Source organism: Seriola aureovittata, chromosome 12 (genome assembly GCF_021018895.1).
Source record: "Seriola aureovittata isolate HTS-2021-v1 ecotype China chromosome 12, ASM2101889v1, whole genome shotgun sequence".
Lineage (NCBI taxonomy): Eukaryota > Metazoa > Chordata > Actinopteri > Carangiformes > Carangidae > Seriola > Seriola aureovittata.
The window spans coordinates 15,800,819-15,822,911 of NC_079375.1; the positions used below are offsets into that span (position 1 = coordinate 15,800,819).

The 22,093-nt window shown below is 41.6% G+C and overlaps 1 protein-coding gene across 1 annotated transcript in view; it reads left to right on the forward strand.

The window, feature by feature from the left end:
• The window catches only part of gpc1b (glypican 1b), a 64,533-nt gene continuing 42,440 nt past the window's right edge, over positions 1–22,093 (forward strand). The window contains exons 1-2 of the mRNA XM_056391269.1: positions 1–111; positions 244–804. Coding sequence (XP_056247244.1) covers positions 645–804 — 160 coding nt within the window. The 5' untranslated portion in view covers positions 1–111; positions 244–644. The remainder of the gene's footprint in view (positions 112–243; positions 805–22,093) is intronic.

Consider the following 22,093-nt stretch of genomic DNA (forward strand, 5'->3'; position numbering starts at 1 on the left):
AGAGTGGCAGCGTTGGCAAAGCATCGTTCAGAAAAGCCTGAGCTGGAAACGAGCTGCGGTAGCTGCCTGTGCGCACCACTTTACTCAGATCCCTCCGGGCCGTCATAGCCGGTAGGCGTGTGGCGACAGAACCAGGCTGCACAGCGTCAGCGCAACACAGCCGCTATTTTCTTACATGACTTAAATAATTTCAGCTGTGAATGCATAACCTAAATCTTTCATCTCTTCATTCTCTCTCTTTAGGTGAACCAAAATCCCAACAGTGGATATAAATCTGCACTTAAACCCGAGCACGGCGTGAGAAGATAGCCTATAGTTATTTGGGGAAAATAATACCTGAGGGTCTTGTCCTGTCCACATCGGCCCTGCGTTATAGGACTGGGGAGAGACGAAACCTCTGCGCTGTGAAGAGTTGCTCTTGTGCCTTGCAGCAGTGCGCGGAGAGCAGCCCCACACTCAGCAGACGCACTGAAAGGGCAGAAGGAGGAGAGGAAGGTGGAGGATATTTTACGCACAGCAGCACTCAGTAGCCCTGTTTGACACGCGGCTACTAACTGGGAGTCTCCTGCTCCGTTTAGGACTCAACACAGTCGCTTCGGCTCTTGGTCGGATTTGCACTTGACCACATACACCGGTCGGCTGGGATGGATTCCTTCATCATAGCGGCTCTGGCACTATGCTCTCTGACGGCACCAGCCTATGGGGACAAAGGCACCAGCAAAGCCCGGAGTTGTTCGGATATCAGGCAGTTTTATAGCGGGAAAGGATTCTCTATTGAAAGTGTCCCTCAAGCTGAAATATCAGGTAAGCTCCTTAAATATACAGCCTGTCCAAAGTCTGCTGTTCATGTTGTGCGCACACCTTTCTCTGAACTGAATCTGATCTTTACCCCTGAAGCCAGAAATACTTTCAGGACAGTCAGTCTGTCCAAACGCAATATATCTGTTATTTAAATTATGCAACAATGTGTTAAATACTAAGTAAAGAAGCTCACAGTTGCTTTAAACTCATTGCCACCAGGAGCATAATCCCTCTGCAAGTCCCCCAAGGAATGTTAGTCTATTTTGGGGCCAAAGTCGCACCTGCAGTAACACCATTTATTGTATCTAAGTGCTGTTGTGCAGATCTGACCTATCCAATAGGAATGAATGATTATAGGTTTGCATGTAGTTGGTTCACAAACTCTGCTCTTTGTGCTCAGTGTGGTACACAGGATATTTAAAGCAATCCTTGTTAACCACAAGCTTAAAATGAAGTCTTTTTCTAGTTTATATTTGTTGTGAGAGAGGCAGCAGATGAGACGTCTAACTCTGTAGCTTTTCAACCTGTAGTCACACTCATTTCATGTCACATGATAAAGCAGAGGAGCTCTAGCTCTTGGCTATCTCTCAGGATGAAACACTGCTTTGAAAAGATATCAGACAGTACAGACGTGTCACAGACAATCTGGCTGTTCATCCCTGATCAAAAATGTGAGAAAGCCTCTTCAAATGTTCTCACACTTGACATTTTTGGAAACACAGATGCAGGATCACCACCTCGCTTTATGTTTTCTTTTCTCAGTTTCCCTATGCCTCAAAATTAAGCTGCTACTCTTGAAGACACTCCCGAATCTTTTTCTCTTCTTTAAGCTCTCTTGTCTTTGCGCAGGGAATTCTTCCTTCTAAATTGCCAGCCAGTCACTTGACTGGGCTGGAACCACGCAAACACGATGTTGCTCACTGTGTCATTCATGGTCTGATGTCAGACAGTCACAAGCCCCTCTACAGTTCAGATGATTACACGTGTGCCTCTCCTGGAATTCGGTGCAACGCTTTCTCACACACACACACACACAGACACACAGACACACACAGAGTTAACTGCAATTTCAGGTTCTACAGTTACAGTATCGTACATGCATGGACAAGACAGGAGACTGTGAGCATGCATGCCTACACAACCACTTTCCTGTGTGCACATTCAAATGCAATAGAACTCAGTTTTGAACTAGCACACTTTTTATTTCACTGTCCCAAAACTGTAAATGTAAAGAAGTATTTTCCAAACATAGAGAACTTACGGTACAGCAATAATATCTGAAGTAATCTCCAACAGGAAATGAAATGTGGATGTGGGCAATACTCATCTGAATTTCGCTACAGTGATTCTCACTGAAACACAGCTACAGTCAGTCCTTATCTGATAACATACTTTTTCTAGACTCTGCGTCAGTCACCTTTTCTGTATCATCCAATTCTTTTTTTTTTTTTTCACAGAGTGCTACATAACCGTGTCAGCAGATAAACTCTTCTTCTCTGTGAAGACAGCAGTGTTTGTCCATTAGTACAGAATGGTGGCTGAGTGGTACTGAGACATACAAGGGTGACTTTCTGCAGTATTCACCTAAAGGTCACACATTCACGAATATCCTAAAGTAGAAACTGCTCTATTTTCTGATAGCATATAGGCTGTCACAGAGCACAGCATGGTTGCCGAGAGAGCATTGTGTCTTGATAGAAACACTTTATATATATATATTGTGCAGTTTCGCTTTTAAACACAGATTATCTGTGTTTTATCTTGAGCTACATAAATAAAACATTAATAGTGCATTTATGAGGAACATGATATCCAATGCAGAGATATACAATAGATCTTTCCTAGTGATTACACTGATAGGATGGGAGAGATTATAAGATTTGAGGGTGGGGCCGTAATGTGATGAAACTGTTAGCTCATGTCATCACGCCATACATCATAAGGTAGTGAGGGCCAAGTAGTAACTGGACACTTCTAATTTAACTGATTGACCATACTGAATAAATCATTTGACAGAATTAACGCCAGCTCTGGTCCCTTAGAAATCCCCTTTTCTTCCATATGTCTGTAATCCATAATGCTCTAAAGAGCAAATCTGTCTTGTCATGACACCACCTATTCCTCTTGTTTCAATCAATGATGTGGAGCTTAAATAAGTCTAGGGTCAACATATTCACAGTAAGAGAGAAAATAAGGGAGTGAGACTGAGGGTCAGGAAGAGATAGATGAAGAAATGACAGAAAAGAGAGATGAGAGTAAGGGGTAGAGATAGAGAGACGGAAAGAGAGGGGGGGAGATTTGGCTTTGTACATTGACAATATTTCTCCGGTGTCCCCGTCTCTTGGCTCTCAAGCATAAATAACTGCTGGTTCCCTCCAGTCTGGCATATTAAACACCTTGGTAAAATATGAAAGCTTTAATTTATTCCTCCAAATTATGCGCCACCTGAATGTTGTGGATGATCCCTGACATTTGCAGAAGGATATTTCCTGCTGTGACACCAGGGCTTGATCAACCTAATGTATTGGCTGAGTCTGACTCAAGGTCACATGCTGAGTACATCACCCAGGTTGAGTCTGGGAGGACGATGAGAGACGACTGCATCCCAACTCTGAAAATGATGTCCAGTCGCTGCACTTTGAAATGCCACTGCACAATATATGAGGAAAAACGTCCTTGGCACACAAAGTAGCCAACACCTTTGAGCTTAATCTTAGACTTCATTTTTAGATGCACAAAATTTGAATAATCAAACATGGAAGCATATGCAAATTAAGTCTGAACATGGTCTGTAATAAATATACCCCAAAAAAAAGGTTAAACAAAAAAGTATTACTTTAGCTATTGCCATTTCATTTTTTTAATTAAATTCCAAGATTTGTTGGTTTAAAAATATAATTTTTACTTTTATACCTCTGTTTTTTACATTTGAATGATGTACTTTTCTAAATGTGTGAGGCAAAAAAAAGAAGTAAGAAATCTTCAACGAGCTGAACCCCCCATCCCATATCACAGTCTCTGTTTGATTATGCTCAGTCAGCGGTGAAAGAAGATTCCTGGATATTGCTTTCACATCGATACGCCTCATATACCAACTTGGATAGTCCCCTATTCTTAAGTAATTTGCTCAGGGGAAAAAGCCACGCAGAAGAAAGCTATTGAGTTAAGGCTGAGCTGTTTGTTATCATTGTGTTGAAGCAGTGTTTACTGGACCATGGGAACAGTATCACTTGAGCAGAAATGAAGAGCAATGGTTCTCAAATAATCAAGCGAACTGATTGATGCTCTCAAAATGAATGCGATGATTGTAGTTTAACTCCATGTGTAATGTAATGTCAATGTTTTGTTTTTTTGGGGGGGTTTTTTTTGTCTGTGTTTACCAAAAATGGATGATTGATTTTTATGAGGCTCATCTGTCTCCTCCCTGCGCTGCCCCCTCCCTGTCCCACCCCATCATTACAGTCGTGATGACTTATCTTTTTGTCTTTCAGGGGATGACATTCTTCATCTCTCTGTTTCTCTCTCTCTCATCGGCTCTTAAAGAGAGAGGCGCCAGACGCTCTTTGAAAGCAGCTGGCAGCCAATGAGTGTTAGATGCTGAATGTCATATAAGCCTATACAAAGAGACAAGCTGCATGAGACATCTGCAGGAAGGCTAGTAGCATATTGGTTCGGCATTGGCTTTCCCATGCTGTATTTGTGTTGTTGTTGATTGCTGGTTGCTACAGGCTGACTGTGAGCAGCTCAGTGCTCTGAAGTGTCATCTCTAACCAGTGTTTGGCTAATGATACAGTGGGATTGCTGCTCACCAGGCCTGCTAGGAACTGTTGTTGACTAAAGCCTGGCTTGTGGCTGGAAAAATGGGCTGATCACTATGGTAGCCCACAGCGAAAAGTATGGGAATGTTTTGAACTCAGTCACTTGACTGAGAATTTAGATATATGTCCTGAAATGTGTAATAGCATTACTGCAGCTAAAACAGAGCACAAGTTTTCTCACACTGAGTAAAAAAATCTCCCTCTGTAACTTTCTCCTCTTTGACGGAGGGTAATGATAAGATAATGGCTGCTGGTGTGTTTGCTGCCCTCTACACCACCTTCCAGTCAGAGGTTAAATGGAGATGGGAGTTCACTGCCAGCAGAAAACATAACTGGCTAGCCAGGCTGCAAAGTCAACACCAATACAACAAAAATACTTGGGGTGTCACATTATGCATTGCGCTGAACAGTCTAAAACGATACTTGGAAATGATTTTTAATTTCAGCTTTCAGAATCTGCAAGGTCTGCATACCAAATGGCCCATCTACCAGGGTGTTCATGGTCTACATTAAAATGCACACCATGTATAATGTTGCATGTGTTTAAGCCCTTAATCTCTGTGGATATACTCATACAGTATCTGTATATCCACCACCAGTTGCTGTTAGCTCACGACCCGCTAGCTCCTCTGTCTGTCCCGCTGTGAAGCTGTTTGACCTGCGATGGTATCTCGCTCCTGTCCCCTCAGCGATGTTCTCTCATGCCAGTTAGGCATATAAAAAATACATATTCACAGTGTCACTGTCATCGCATTGTATTGTTATCAGCAAGGAGACTTTATTTTTGTCCCAGTTTAGGAACACATGATGGACAACTGGCAAATAGTTTATCATAGCGTATATATATCCACTGCGAAGTAATGACAAAGCTATGTAGCAATAAATTAGATGTAGGTTTTGTTTTTGTGTAATCTTCTTTTTAAAGGAGTTATTTTTAAGTTTTTGCTATTGCTACATGGCCTTACCGGCTGTTGACTCACCAGTCTAGAAGAAACATTGTGAATTCAGCATCAAACTTTAGTCCTTTACTCACCAAACGCTGTCTCCAGCGGTGGGAAGCAAGCCAATGTTAACACTTGTCTCTATCACGTCTTTTCTTGTAGTGAAGTTAGCGTGCTGACCAGCTAGCCCCGGCCCGTCTCGCCACTTTCCAATCGGCCCTGAAGGTGTAGCGCTGCTCAGAGGGGAATATTATAGCCTTTTATGTTGTAAACGCAATTATAGCTTTAGCTCTTGTCAAGTTTCCACCGCCCGCTCCTGGCGAGAAACCACATTTGGCGGCAGAAAAAACATACAAATAGCTCCTTTAAGTAGGCACAGAGAAAATAAAAAATGTCCATCTTCTCTTCCTAATAAAGAGCACTGTAATAATTCATTCATTCAATGATCATCTCTTATACAATTTGTTTAGTTCCACCAAATGTTTTTAAGTTCTTGAGGACATTCTTCTCCTCACAGTGCAGGGAATTAAAAATTATGAAAATAAAAACAGCAGCAATAAATAAAAACAACCCTTTTAGCTGCATGGATGAATTCATTAATATCCATCAAATCTCTAAAGCTACAGCAACATTTACGAATTGCACAGGCATGTCTGACTGAAAAAAGACAACACTTCAATAATGTTATGTGTTCTATGCCTGAGAAGGGCTCTGGAGAGATAAAGAGACAGACCAGACTTAACTGTAAATAGTAAATATTGTGTGTGTTGAGATAACGTGCAGTGTTGTCATTGTGGCTGTTCTGGACAGTAGCCTTATCGCCATCCCATTAATATCCCCGCTGATGTGCTGTTCTTATTCCCCATATAGTGGATAACTAATTGATCGCACTGAATTACATATTGCCGCCTTGTGAATGGAACTCATTAACTGAGTTGGAGATAAGAGCGGCAAGGCTTATTTGAAGGTTAATATCAGCATAAAGCCGTGTGCATCTGTTGGTCTTTCTCTTCAGAAAGATTAAAGCAAAAGCAACAGTTGTTTCTGTATCACAGAGTGCAGGCTGATAACTCTGCCGCAGTTTAAAGTGTGTGAATCCCTGCATCTGGGCTCCTGTCTTTGCCTGTTCATGTGTAGCTGTGCATACGTGTTTGTTGGCGCGCATGGGTCTTTGTGTATGTGTGTTTGCCTACCAACTGAATATGCCGGAGTTGTTAAAATGCTGAAGTCAGTAAGAAGCCTCTTGAAGCATTAAGCCATAATGGGCTGCATGGAGCATGAAACAGACCACAGTGTGTTTGATGTTCACCATACAGAGAGACATAGAGGGGGGGGGGGCTGGCTGATGGGTGCTGACTTGGGCTGCTTTGGTCTGCTTGGCTTTGCAAGACCCTGCTCTGCCCTCTGACAGGCTATATGTTGGGAAAAACTACTACTACAAGAAACAAGAAGAAGAGAGAATGTGGAGTTTAAAATGGATGAAAGGAAGTCGCTCCTTTTAAAGAAACACGTTCTGTGCTGCATTTCCTTATGTAATCATTTTCATTCTTGGGCCTGTTAGAAACATTGAAATATGGAGGACGGTCTGTCCAAACATATTTAGCTGCTCTGAACTCTGCGAAATGTGTGAATAAGGACAGAAAAACCTCTTCACAGATTGCTCACTAACCTGCTTTTTTGTATAAAGCACCGAGCATAAAGTAGTCATCTAAAAACGAAACAGTTTTGGATAGACAGAAAGCTGACGATTTGTCTTCCTATTTCCTGTGACAAACACAAGTCAAGAAAATAGTCAAATGCATTGACTCATATGTGGAGAGACAGGAAGACATAAGGGCTGGCAAACGTGTCACTGTTTTCGTTTCTATTTCCTATAACTAATTTTACAAAACATCCACAGTGTCTAAAAGGTAGTGAAATTGAGGTCCGAGAGTGAGCGGTGATTGCTTTTTAGAACATGATGCACTACCTTGACAAGTGTCAGCTGCCTCTTCTCCGACCAGAATGCACTTGAGCTGCTGGCGTCGCTCGTCTTGCGCTCCTCTTGTCTTTTGTTCCCTGTCACTTGTCTAATGTGAGAGTAGGAGTTCACACGTACATCAGCCTTCCCTTGGCAAGCACACACAGACACACAGATGACAGCATAGGCCAGTCTTTTTTTGTCACCACAGGGGGTTGTAGTGTCATTGCAACAGGCGTGTGTGTGTGTGTGTGTGTGTGTGTGTGTGGTGTGTGTGTGTGTCTGTGTGTGTGTGTGTGTGTGTGTGTGTGTGTGTGGCGCGTGGGGGAGTATGTGTGTTGTTTCCCTCTCAGGGCCGCAGTGTCTCTGTGTTTGAGTCCTCTTTTGTCTTCAGAGGAATTGGCTGTGTCAAAAGGAGAATTATTCCCTTGTCAAAGCCCCTTCCCCGTCTCTGGTTGTGTGTTTATGTGTGTGTGTGTGTGTATGTGAGTGTGAGTTTGCGTGTGTGGGGATGTTGGGTGCAGATGAGCGAATGAGAGAGTGTCCATTTGTGTGTGTGACACAGATGTGTGCACTCTGCATGACTTCTAAAGCCAAAGTGAAAATGTTATTAAACCGCTTCCTTTCCATTTGCTGTCATTGTGTGTGTGTGTGTGTGTGTGTGTGTGTGTGTGTGTGTGTGTGTGTGTGTGTGTGTGTGTGTGTGTGTGTGTGTTTGAGTGTGAGTGAGATTGCTGCAATTTTTTTGTTTTGCCCTTTCGTCAGTTATGTAAATGTGTGTGTATGTGTGCCACGCCAAGCTGTTGTGATCCCCTCCAGCAGTGCATTCTGCAGACAAGGTGAGTATTTGAAGTGACAAGGAACTGGCTTTAGCTCTCAGCGTGGCTTCGCTTCTGCTCCAGCTCCCTCTCCTCTTGCCCTCCCACTGCTTGACAGATGGTACAGACCCAAACCGGGACGCCCACTACCATATTAAGTGAGGCCACGCAGTATGAATTTTACAGGGTGACACGCCCTACACCAACTCACATACACACACACACACACACACACACACACACACACACACACACACACACACACACATATACATACGCACTGTCTGCAGCTGTGGTTTGAAGTATTTGTTTGGAGACTTTCGTTCTTTGGCTAATACACATCCCAGAGGGGAAATCCTGTGTCTATGGCACCATGGCAACAAATTCAGCAGCTCACAGTGCCAGACAGACACACTCACATGGGGTTGGATATCATTTAGATTTCATCAATTGTGATTCTGATTCTGTTTATTGATTCACGTTTTTATTGAACCCATATTATGTTTACTTGGGTATGACTAAATGTAGGAATTCTCAGCAGATTTAAACTGACACACAGCTATTCCTCATAAATATTAGTATTAGTAGTAGTATTAGTAGTTAGTATTATAGTAAATATTATTAGTAGTATTTTGTGTTTCTTTTAATCATATACAGTATATTATTAATATTCTTTATCTTGTGGCATGTTAATTGTTTTACGCATCAACCCTCAATTATTTTCAAGCAAATCTGTTATATTGCTGCTATATTTTGATTTAAACCTGAGGTGATTATTTGATGAATTGATTAGTCAGTCAACACAAAATTTACCAAAAACTATTGATAATGATACATTCTATCATTTTCAAGCAAAAATATCATTACAACATTACTGTGTTCCAGCTTCTCAACTATTGAAATTTACTGCTTTTCTTTCTATTTTTTTTGGTCTTAACCTGTTGGTCAAACAGGAAAAGATATTTGAAGACGTCACCTTGGACTTTAGAAACTTGTAATTGGCAGTTTTCACTATTTTCTGACAATAGTCAGCAATAATACAGCCCTATTTTCAGTTGTCAAAAACAAAGTTGTTTATGAAAACCTTTAAACAACCCCAGCTGTCTTCAAATTACGGCACGGCTAAACTCATCTTATTCAGGGTCATTATGACTAGGAAGGGCTTTGTCATGTCCTTTACTGCATGAAATGGTTTGTGTGGAGCAAACAAATTTTGCACTACTCCTCTTTGTGAAGCCCAGCTACTCTTTTGAGCACTTCCTCCAGTTCAGATCCAGTTCTGGATACACAATATAATTGCCAAAATAGATTGATATTCTCTGATGGAGACAGCCTTTAGGCCCCTATCTCTCAAATAGAAAAATGAGGAAATAGGAATTGAAGAGATGAGAGATTGGGCTTGTATATAAAAAGATAGGAGTAAATGATAAAATCAGTAAGGTGTCGTCTAACCTCACTGCTCCAGCGCCTTCTACACACAATACAGATTTAATAAAGATAGGACACACAGATGCAACAGTACACATATCCCTCAACCACACACTTCCCTTTGATAAGCAGTCACTTTTGTTCTGCTCTGTTCAGCAGTGGCCCTTTCTTCCACACATAGGTTGTTATTAGAAATACCGTAGCTCACATCCTCTCAGAATAAAACAGTGCAGAAGTTATCTGGCTGTTAGCTTATGTGTTTCTATGTGTATGTGAAGCAGATATACCAGGTGTTTCAAGACTTGTGAATATCTTCTTTGTCTCCAGTTTCCCCTCCTCTCCCCTGAGGTGTAAACATTATTCTCCATAATCTCTTCCAAACTAGAAGCATGTTCCCATACTTTGTATGCAGAAGAGTTGCCACTTTCTCTTCAGCTCTGTCAGATCTCACTGTCTCTGATAGTTCTCTCTTTGGCTTTTTAAATTGGCCATTTTGGAGGATTTTGTTTTTAGCTGCTGTAGGCAAGTGGCTCCACATAATAGCGTTATTTTGCTTTATTGTTACTTGGCGTTTCGTAATTTCCTGAAGGTTTTCTCTCATCGAGATAAACTGTTTCACACTAGTTTCCATTATCGTAATTATTTCTTCTCTCTTTCTCTATCCCTAAGTCGTTTCTGCCTTTGAGGCTGTATCTCTCTCTCATTCTCTCCCTATCTGCTCCTGCGGAGGAAGTTGTGAATTCATTTATTTTTCATGTGAAATTTACTGCATGCTCACAGATGCTCTCCAAAAGCTTTGCTAGTTCAGTTTGTTTTCGGGTACTTGTCTGTGATTTTTATGACTTTTTATTTTGTGATCTAATTTTACCACGAAATTTACAGTCTGAACATTAAAGCCACGTTTGAAACACGTGGCTTTAATGTTCAGGGTATAATTCAAAAATCCAGGAAAATCATCATCATCAGTGGAGCTTTAAATGCAGCTCAGGACTCCTCCGTCCTCTGGGCTTTGGGAGAGAAATATGTGAATGAGATAGATAATTCTTAAAATGTTTCCCTTAAAATTTAGTGCTATAACACTGCATGGGATTTCTGGATTCTGTAAAATTTTGTAGCTTCCTTTTAGTTTTCTTTTAAAATCTTCCTGTGGGAATCTATTTTCTCACACTCACTCTAAGCGTCTTCCAACTTCCTTTGCTCGGAGTTTGAATGTAATTACAGTGAAATCTGTGTGTTGTTTTATTGGCTTCCTGGAGCCGAGCGAACGCAGTTTTTCCAGGCCCTACTGCTCTGTGATCCTACTGCATGTCTCCCTTTCCATCCGGTACATTTTCGGGATCTCCACTGTATAACTGGCTTAAACAGAAAATCTTGGTCCCCCCCAAATAACATTAGTTCTTCTAGCAATCAGAATACCAAAATGAGTTTTTCGAGCCGTGCACTGCAGTCTCGCTCTCTCTCTCTCTCTCCTCTTTCTCTCTCTCTCTCTCTCTCTCTCTCTCTCTCTCCCCCAGTTTGTGGTGAAGCAGCTTTTCCTCCGTTCTCTCTGAGTCCACTCCAGCTCGCATCTCCTGTTGGATTTTGTGCTTTCGAAGCACATTTTTCTGTAATTAGATACTGAGATCTGGTTTTATATGACATCATTTCTCAAGCGTTATTTGTGGGTAAGGAAAGCCCCTGTAGGTCATGGTGGTTTGCTTATTTGGCTGGACCATGCATTGCTATTTAGATGTGGAGGTAGAGTGACTGTCTGAAGATGGAGGAGCGGGAATGACCAGGGGATTAGTAAGGCCTTATGAGAAGAGGGGCGCATAAAAAAAGCTCATAATTACAGGGGGGGTATGTAATTACTGTCAATTGTCATCCTGTTTGCTGGTACAGGATTAGCTTTTTATTACCTACATCCTAATTTTTGTTCTTTTTCCACTTCCACAATTCCACTTTCCATGTCGGACTGCTTCTCTCTATCAGTTTCAGTCAGTTTTTTTATGTCCTCTTTTAAGATAAAGGTTCCGGGGATTATCACCTTTGTACATCTTACATGTCCCTTGCAAACACCTAGCATTTAAGCCACTTAATAGCAAGGCACTGGCACTTACTCTGTTTGTTTGTCTACCTGAAAAATTCCAAGAACAGTGGAATAGTTTGACAGGAATGTTGATCTATTCCAACACTGAAGATCCTGTTTGTAATGTGACATTTTTTGATACATTTGTGACTGCATCACTGTGTTCTATTTCCATCCGCGGCTTCATTTATCGCAGCCGTGGATGGAAATAGAAAAGCTATAATGGGGAATTTACAGTAAGTGCAATCAGTAACTTTTTAAAGAAGAAGAATATTAAAGGTACAAGCTTAAAAGTCACAAAGCAACTATCAGTGTGAGTTCCTATTCCGTTTCGCAGGAGCTCAGCGGTTTTTGCTACTGTACAAATATACCTTTCTACACTTCCCCTTCTTTCGTTCCTCCCAGGAGGGGATGGCAAGCAGTGAGCTAATGAACTTGAAATGACAGTGACATATTTAGCTTGCATTTCTTCCGCTCAGCCATAACAGAGGGCATTTCAGTTGGGCCCACTCGTCACTGTTTCATTCGTCTCATTATTTGCTATCCCTCCTTTGCGCCCTCACTATTTTCATCTCTTCTTCCTCCCCTGCAGAGTCTTCTCTCATAAATATTTTACATCTTCCAAATGAACTCTGTCAACTCAAGCTTAGTGCATGGCTGGCTGCCTTGTGTGTTTCTAATGCGTATAATGTGTTTATGTATTGTATGGGTGTTTGAGTGTCTGTATTTAAATATATACTACGTAAAAATGTGAGTGTCGTGCTGTGTTACTCTAATGCAAGACTGTTTCTGCTTACATATTTTAATAAGCACACACATAAGACGTGTTTTACATAAAGTGTGTTCATTTGTCTCTTATCCTATCAGACAAGGTGACTAAGAACATGTTATTTACAGCAGCGACCTCCTGGCTTGCAGAGGATCACAAATACATATTGTACATACTGGATACATACACTGGGAGCTGCTGTGCAGTATGCCAATCAGTGAGAGCTATAATTATAACCAGTTTCATTTAGATAGTTGTACGCTAAGTGCTTCATTCAAGGTCAGCTTGAACTTAACGGGGGGGGGGGGGTACGAAAGCTTTTTGTCATGTAGCATTCTGCGCCGCAACCTGTCGGAAACTTAAACTCAGATTTAAACCCACAGAACCCCTCAGCTTATATTTAAAGCAGCACATAGTCATCATATTGTTTTTACCCTTAGTACAACTTTAAATAAGTCTGAGCAACACGTGCACAACGTGATACAATAAGCAACATCTTGCAGCAATGTACTTGAACTAGAATCCCTGACTCAACAGTGTCATATTAGAAAGAGTTTTTGCCCCAAGGGATGTTGGGTGCTGGCTTGCATATGTGACTCTGTGTGTTTAGACTTTATCCAGGTTTTATCCAGTGATGCTGGCTCCACATTAGAGGATAACTGGGCAGATTTTGGGTTAATTCACCCCTCCTGTCATTCCCTAATTAGGGCTGGTCTGAACTGATTTATCTGCCCAAACGATCCTGTGATGTGAGGGGTTTACAGACATAATGTAAATGTTACCAACTGGATTTGAGTCTCCCTGATTTTGAATTATAAATATCAAACATCTTTGATATTTAAAAATCATGTAGTGTGAAAAGAACAGCGATCGCATCCGCAATATCCAATGAGAGTGTGGTCACTGGGATGCGTCAACAACCAGATGATGCGCTAGCAATTGACCATCAACCATCTCCGTGGCAGTGGAAGGTAAAAAAGAGAGTGTATAAAAATGACTACATTTCTAACCATCTCACGTTTCATTCTCCACTCCACCTGTTTAAAAATAGCAATAACGTTTAAGACTAATAGAATAAAACTTTATTTCCAACTCTCCCTCAGCTCGTGCTGCAAAATGTACAAGCTCTGCTGATCCTGTCCTCTCTGCTGTGACTACATTCTCATTTTTTTCTCATTTTTTGTTTTTTGGAGAAATACAACACACACAAGTGCAACCAGCTAACAATATTCCATGTTTGTTTTGCTCTGACGTCACGTTTGATCAAGCAGTTTTCTGTGAGATCCTAAGTCTGGGCTCCCCACTCTAAAATAATTTCAAACGCCAAGTGCGTGGACCTGCATCTTGACTGAATTGTCTGGTGTGTGTGTTCTTATGATTAAAATTTAAAAAAATCTGACTTTACTGGTAATTGTAAAAGTAAGCTTTGCCAGAGATAGTCTGATATATCTTTCCTCTTTTTTGTGTCTGAGTGTGTGTCTTTGGGCCAGGCGCTGGTTCAAACTAAAAGCCTTCTCTTTAAATCTTTCATGCTCTTGCTTCCATCCTGCTGAGATAAAGAGAGAGGCAGAGATGAAGCGTCTTATGGAGCAATAGAAAACTTTCTCCCACTCTGTGTTTCATCCTGTCATTCTTTGTTTTTGTGTGTGTTGCTTTATCTCTCTTTCAACTTGGCATAATTACTTGTACTCTACATTTTTGAAGAGTAAGTAAGTTGCTTTCTAGCTGTTTTCAGTATACTCAGCGTGGCATCAAAATCAGTTTTCATCTCACAAAGCTATTTGTGTAGCCTGTGTCTACGTTTGTCTGCTGACATGTCCTCTAATAAACTGGCTACGCACATCTACAGTATGTGGCTAAATCTATTCCTCTAGCTGTGAAGCAACAGTAATAGCATCCCTGTCACAATGTCTGTGTGTCCCTGTACCCTGCACCCTACTTTCCCAGCAGCCTCAGTCCTGACGCCTGGGGCCCAGGGCATCAACTCAGCCAAACTGAATCACAAGTCCTGTTGGGCAGAGGAGACTGTGAGACTCAGAGTGAATGGCTCTGGTGTGTCATGTGATATCTGCTGATGAATGACCAGGGCCTTGAGGAGTGGATGGACTAAATCAAGGAAAAGTAGATCTGGCTTAGGTCTCTTCACAGGAGGATTTTTGTCGTAGAATGTTGTTCCATTGATGTTACGGTATCAGAAATTAATGATCTTTGGAAAAGTTTTAAATCAACCTACATTTTAGGTTAATCTTCCCCGGGGAAAAGAGGTGAGAGAAGTAAAGTACACACTTCTTGCTGAGAGCACAGTAGGATGGTGAAGTGAAACAACAACAACAGCTGACTTTCTCTGTCTTTGTTGTTTGGTTGTACCAATTTTACCCTTCTTTGCAATCGGGCGGTGACGCAAAAAGAGAAGCATCAAGGCTTTGATGTTCCATATTGGGGTGTTTTGTCAAGAGGGTTGTGTGCTCACTGCGGATGAACTCTCACTGTAACAGCCCCTCTCTTCTTAAGTGTTCCATCCCTTCTTCAGGCTCACAGAGTCGAGACTTTGTTCCTTCTTTCCAGACTTATATCCTATCTTGCTCTTTTCCCTCAAGCTCTCTTTTCCTCTCTCCAGCTTTCTTCACCTTCGCTTCGTCCTTCTGTGTCCCTTCACATCTCTCTTGGCTTAGTTCCCTTGATTAAGCACAGCTGTCGCTCTCATCGCAAGGCCCCTCTTTTTTCACATTGTTATATAAATTGGCTGGCTGTCTTTCTCAGGCCCTGGCCCTGTTGATTTTGGGTGACGTCAATAACTGTTGTTTATGCCTTGGACACAGAGTTGATTCTGCTGTCTCTTCTGACTGCTTTGACTTGTACATAAATGTGTGTGTGCATGTTTATTCGAGTATGCACCAGCATAGCATACTTGTTAAATTAAAATCAATCACAAATTGCTTCTCCAAACACATCTCTTCCATAAATTACTTATAACTGACATGATTATTATCTTTCATGCTTTGACAGGCCAATATTATCAACTTCTTAATAATTTGTGTCTGCTGGTTGGATGAGGAGGAGAGTATAACACATGTGGCTCGCAGTGGCGCACTGCTTAGCTCCTCTGACTCACGCTGTGAGGCAGGGATGTGCGCCCGCGGGGTACTGAGGCAGCCTGGCCAAGGAAGGCAGACTGGGCTGTGACATTGAGGTGACAGGAACTTAAATCACTCGCTGTTGTCTGTGTTTATCTGGTGTGTCATAACTTTTTATTTCATTTGCCCATGTTCGCAAGTGTCCACTGTCCATGTAGCTGGCTGAACCTATGTACCATACGTGCTGACAAAAGTGTGAATGTGTGAACTGTAGCAGCATGAATAACACTTTAAAGTACCGTTATAGTCCACATGCGTTTTCTGGAGGACCACGGATGGCCAGTATAACTTGAATGGAGGCTAATTGTATCTCAGACAAACCCTCCAAGGACGTCGCTCTATTGTGACAGGAAACTACTCCAGTCTTTCAGATGAGGTGCATTCACTGTCAGGCTGCAATATTCCCCCGCCTCCTTCGCTTTCAGCATATTGTTACCCTCTCTAAAAGCATTTTACTCTCTCAGTTTGCCTCTCTCTCTCAACCAGGCATGGATCGTTATTCTATGTGGCGGTCTACCAGCTTCTCTGTAGCTAAATGACAAGCAGCGGTTGTTAGAAGCTGCTTTAACTGTTCAAGCTTCCCACTTCCCACATCACCCATTTTGCAAATTGTAGCCAGGCCCCTTCTCTCTTGGGAACACGGTGCCTAATGCACCATTACACTGCTATAAATAATCTTTTTCATGGACCACACTCATACTTTCATTGTGAGGTGATTATTATTTCATTTCTACCTATTGTCATGGGCCTTAAGTGTGGTTTACTGTTCATGTCCATCATTTTTGTGAAAAAAGGGGCGAGAGGAAAAGGTGTTGCAGAATATTGCAGTTTCAAATCATTGTAGACGGTTATAATGTTGTCCCACATGTCTGATTATTACCAAAGTGAATTGCAAATGGATATTGTGCCTCTTTACACTTCGTTTAGCATTTAGATACAGCATCCCTAAGCACTAAGTGTTCTTTACTCGATTGTGTTTCACTAATTGCCCCCCGAGCAGAAGTTGTTTTTGATCCACGCCGAACAAATGTATACAGCAATCTTCTTTATGCATTTGTATGGTTAAACTAAAGGGAATGTGTAATTTTCCATGCTAACAACAAAAAAAAGAGGGCCAACGCAGCTGTCTCCGGTGTTGGTTTATTTTCAAATAGTGATTTCCTTTCTTGCAGCACGCAACATTTCAGCCTAAATGATGAAGGGTTATCTCCTGAGCTTTGTGTATTGTCTTTTATTTTCCATAAAATGATGGCAGAGGTTGAGACTTGAGGATGTTTTTCGGGTTAATTAGTTTTCAACTCTAAGCTCCCTGCCATGATGCAGAAAGTAATTTCCCGTATACTCCAAACATAAATTCTGGACTTGGAAAGGCTAATGTATCAACGTGAAATTATAATTTTGCAACATTTTTTTTTTAACTGTGTGTCACTGTCATTCTGCCATCTTTTGCTCTTTTAATCGTTCCAAAATTTGGATCTTGGTCAGATTAAATGAAGTAAATAAGACAAGGTAGCATTTGCTAACCTATTCTAAACCAAACATGTTTTTCTTATTAGTTTTTGCTGCCTCTCTATGGTCATTGAATCAGCATTGTAAACCTATGTTGTAGTAGAATACCGTATAGTTAAGGCATCAGCAATTGCAAGTCATTCTGGAACAATATCATAGATCTAATTCTGTTGATTCTAGTCAGAAGGTCGAGTATCCTTCTCAGGATTTCCTCCCCACAGTAGCTGAGGTGGCAAATGACAGATAAACAAAGCAAGAAGAGAAAATAAAACCACGGAAAATGCAGCTCTTCTCTGACCATTCATTGTTTGCTCATGGATTAGATCCCTATCTCTTCTAATTGAGTTCCCTGGGAATGGCACAGCCTGTCCACAAACACAACCCCGGTCTCCCAGCATCCCGATGTGTTCCCGCCATCTAACCCATCCTTAGTCCAGTAAAACACAGCAGCAGGCTCAGATGGTTAAGTGTCACTTTAACTCCATCCAAAGTGAAATGAACTTTTCTCTTGGCAGCGGTGAGTTTTTAATGAAATTTTTCAGGTCAGGGAAACAGGAAATGGACGGATGCAATTCATGGCCATGCAGTGTGCCTCCGTGTGTCCTTGTGGAGTGGAGATCCGCATCTGTCTACTTGTCAGAATTATATTGTCTCTGCCTTGTTTAGCAAACAGAATCTGTCGAGGTTTAGGATTTTTATTGCACCTCTAGGTGTTTCTGTGGTCTGTATGTAGTTACTGTGTGTGTGTGTGTGTGTGTGTGTGTGTGTGTGTGTGTGTGTGTGTGTGTGTGTGTGTGTGTGTGTGTGTGTGTGTGTGTGTGTGTGTGTGTGTGTGTGTGAACCTCCACTTTTATGAGCAGGTCTGTCCTTGTAGTTAAACCAGCCCGTGGCACTTGTAAGAGCTCTGGTTGTGCAGTGCAGCAGTATTTGGTGATACAGATATCTGCCCTGGCAGTTAACTGGCGACTACCCCTGTAGATATTATTGTAGTCTGTAAAGGGAACCAATCGTGCTGTCTGGAGCCAACCGCCTTAATAAGACTGTCAAGTTCATGTTCCTTTCTCTGAGGTAAAAGAAGCTTCTCTTTCGTTAGCCCTCTTTTTACCATTTCTCTTTCACCCAGTCTTTTTTCTTTCTTTAGCAAAGATTCTCAGTAGGGAGCACTGGCTCTAAGTTCTTGCTGCCTCTCCACCCTCCTCTTTTCTCTTCCCCTATTTCTAGCCCCACACAGGCTTTGATGTTCAGTGTCTCTACTCTCTGAAGCAACGCTGCTCTGCTGCAAAAGAAACACCCCATCTCTCTCCCCTCTCTCTTCTTTTTCCCTTTTTCCAATGCTGCAGGTGGAGAGAAACCAGCTCTCCGTGGCCTGGTATTTTTTTTTGTGTGTGTGACAGCAATGTTCACCCAGCTGTTAGATAGTCAATGTTTCTCTCTGAGTTAAGGTGAAGTTCTCCTTTTGCCCTCATTTTCTGCTCGCAGGCTTTTCTTGCAATTAAGGTAAAGGGACAGGTAATTAGGAGGAAAGGTAATTTCTCAGCTCACTTTAATACACTTTCACCTTCAGTGAGAGGGGCAATAAAAATAACTTTATATATTAAGGTTAATATTAAAAGTCAATTAGAGAACAAGACTGGGCATTTAGAATTAACCGGTGTTAGACAGTGTTTCCTCTACGAAAAGTTCTTCATGCACGTTTTTCCAAAATTTTGTAGGCGAAATAAAAAGGAAATGAGGAGATATTAACAAGCAAAATTATTGAATTTATTTGAATAGAAAAGTACACAGGTTTTTTTTATTTCTTTCTGTATTTATTATATAATTATGTAATAATGAGATGGGGAAGAGGACGTGCCACTCTATAGGATGAACTAAAGAAACACTCAGTTAATACTTTCCCCACATTTCATATTCATATGTGACTTCATGACATTTCATAAGATTCTGAAGAAGCGGTGGCAATAATTTTGTAGTGGTTGGCCGCCGCTGAAAGGCGGCCGCTTGAATAGCCCTTTATCTTCACTTTTACCTGCATTAAAAGAACAAAAAACTTATTTGGCTTTTTGTGAATATATTATACTTCCTCTACATTAGTCAAGGACAGTTCTCACTCCCCACATCTGTCATAGCAGATAGGACCTGAAGCTTGTTTATCTGCTGTCACCACAGAACTGCAGACATCCTTTGATTTTTGTATCTTTTTGCAGTGTCTGTCCATTAATACACACCAAACGTGTTCTTTATGCGTAAGAGGTTAAACAAGATATAACATTTAGACAGATGTCTGATGTCTTAGAAGAGTAGTTGTAAAAATGTGTTAACATTATGGCCTTTCCTCCCTTTGAATTACTGAGTTTCAGAGAGTAGAACTGTCGGACACAGTCCTCTCTAGTCAGGCAATGTAGATCAGAAGCTTACTGTACACAATATTTCAGGAACAGGCATTAACACACACACGCACACACACACACACACACACACACACACACACACACACCCACACACACACACACACACACACACACCTGTTGTATAATTGCACAAAGAAGTGCATGTCAGAGAAGAAAGTCAAGCCCTGTCTTATGATGCCTATTTGTGCAAATACCTGTTAGTTCTTGTGGTGGCCTTTTTCCCTTTTCATTTTGGGGGAAAAAATCCCCTTAAAGATCAAATGGGGCATGATCTGACATGTCTGCTTTGGCATAGCTCAGCGGTAGCTGACAGATTTGGAGTTAATTAAATGTGCTGCCAGTGCAGCGAGGATCTGGGTGGTGTGACGGGCGTGGGTGGAGGGCATGGGCTGGGCCACACAATGGTGGGCTTTGTAGGTGGCTGGGATTCAGGGAAAGGCTACATGATGTCAGCCTCGTGCTGGCTTGTATCCATATATTAGAGTCCAGTGGCCTTTAGAGCATTCATGACACCTTCTCACAGCTGGAGGGGGAGGAGGTGGTGGAGAACTGTCTTGCAGGAGGGGGTTGCAGTACAATGGGCCGCATTCCTTGTAAATAATAAAGTGAATATTGAGAATAATTTTGGGATAAAAATGTATTTTAACAAGGACTTCAATAAGAGTTATATGTCAGAGGAGCTCCCACACTTTGCAGGTCATTAAATATTAAATAATTCAACTGAACTAAGAACTCAGCGAGACGACCTTGGCTCGCACACAATGCAGCTGGCAGAGTTTTAACCAAAATAAGTAAGAGAGAGCACATCACACCCATCTTGCATCTTTGCACTTGTTTACTTTATCTTTTAGAAGTGATTTAGAAACAAATTTACAATGCTATGAATAGTTTAGCAACTCCATATTTAGTTGAATATTCCTCCTCTTGCTCTACGTGTACGTACATACATTTGATTGATAACACTCTTATCTCTATGCTAAATATGAAGGTACCATCAGGAGCCTGTTAGCTTAGCTTAGCATAAAGACTAGAAGCTTTGGCAAACAGTAATCCTGGTTCGTTAGCCTGCCAGACTGATTTGGATCTATTTCTCGGCTTGTCTTCACCGTGAGGCTGCTGTAACAACTTGTTTCTGACGCCTCAGTTTCTGTGCCGAATAAACAAACACGATATTACAGTTTAAATACTGAGCTTTAGAGGTGTTGGCCAGGCTAACTGTTTGGCCTTGTTTTCAATCTTTGTGATACGCTAAGCTAACTGAAAGCTGTCAGTGACTTTGATTTTATATAGTTTCATAAATCTTCTCATTTGACTATCAGACAAGAAAAAAAATAAGCATCTTTCCCATTCCCTTAAATGTAAAACTGGAATATGACTGTGTAGTTTGAACAAAGCCTGTCAAATAAACATTAGTCTATGATCATAATGCTGATTAGTTTAGTAGCTCATATCCACCTGTGCCATTAGCCTGGTGGTTGTGCAGTGATGCTGCTGACTCTGTGCCATCCTGTGCCTGTTTTTGACTGAGACGCAACATCAGAGGAGATATACATAACCACACAGAGCCCTTCAGTTCTTTGCTCTCTCTTGTTCTCTTACTCTCTCTCTCTCTCTCTCTCTCTCTCTCTCAACTCTGTTTTTCTTCCTGCCCTCATTCCCTGTCTGTAAATCTCTTTTTCTACTCTCAGCCTCTCCTCCTCCTCCCTCCCCGGCTGGAGGGATAACCATCTACCCTTTCAGCAAAAGCCAATGCCCTGTCTGCCTCCCTGTGGCCTCCCTCTCGGCTCTCTCTCCGTCCTTCTCCTCTGCCTTCATCTTGCTCTGGAAGGATAACCATCGAGCCTTTCAGCTCTTTGTGATGACTGTTTCCAGTGAGGGAGGACAGTGGAGAAGCTTTGTCCCACTCATAGTGAATTTCAGCTGCTCGGCGAAGGGGGAAGTCAATATCATTTTTAAATGTTTACAACAGCAGAGACATCATTTAATTTAATGTGTCGGCAAGATGAGATGAGATAAGATTACCTGCTGCTTCAAATTTGACCATTTCTTGTTGAAATCATATGTCAGCAAATATGACACCTGTGCGTACATGGCTGATTATATTTGATAACTTGATTGTTATTTCGGGTTTGTAAGCACAGAAGAGTCCAACAATCATGATCCACTGCTCACATCAAACTAAAATCAAATGATACAGGTTGCATCAAAATGAAAGGGGGGTAGCAGCACTGCAAATGCCAGTGTATTGAAGCCATCAGATGAACATCATAACACCTTTTTGCATGGTGAACCACATTTCTCATCAGGCCAAACATCAGTCACTCAGTTCTTACACTCACTGCAGCTTGATGGCTCATGACAAAAAAGACTCACAAAAAGTGTAAATAAAGGAAACAGAGGAGCAAAATATGGAGTTTCAAGCTCCATGTTTTAAGTATA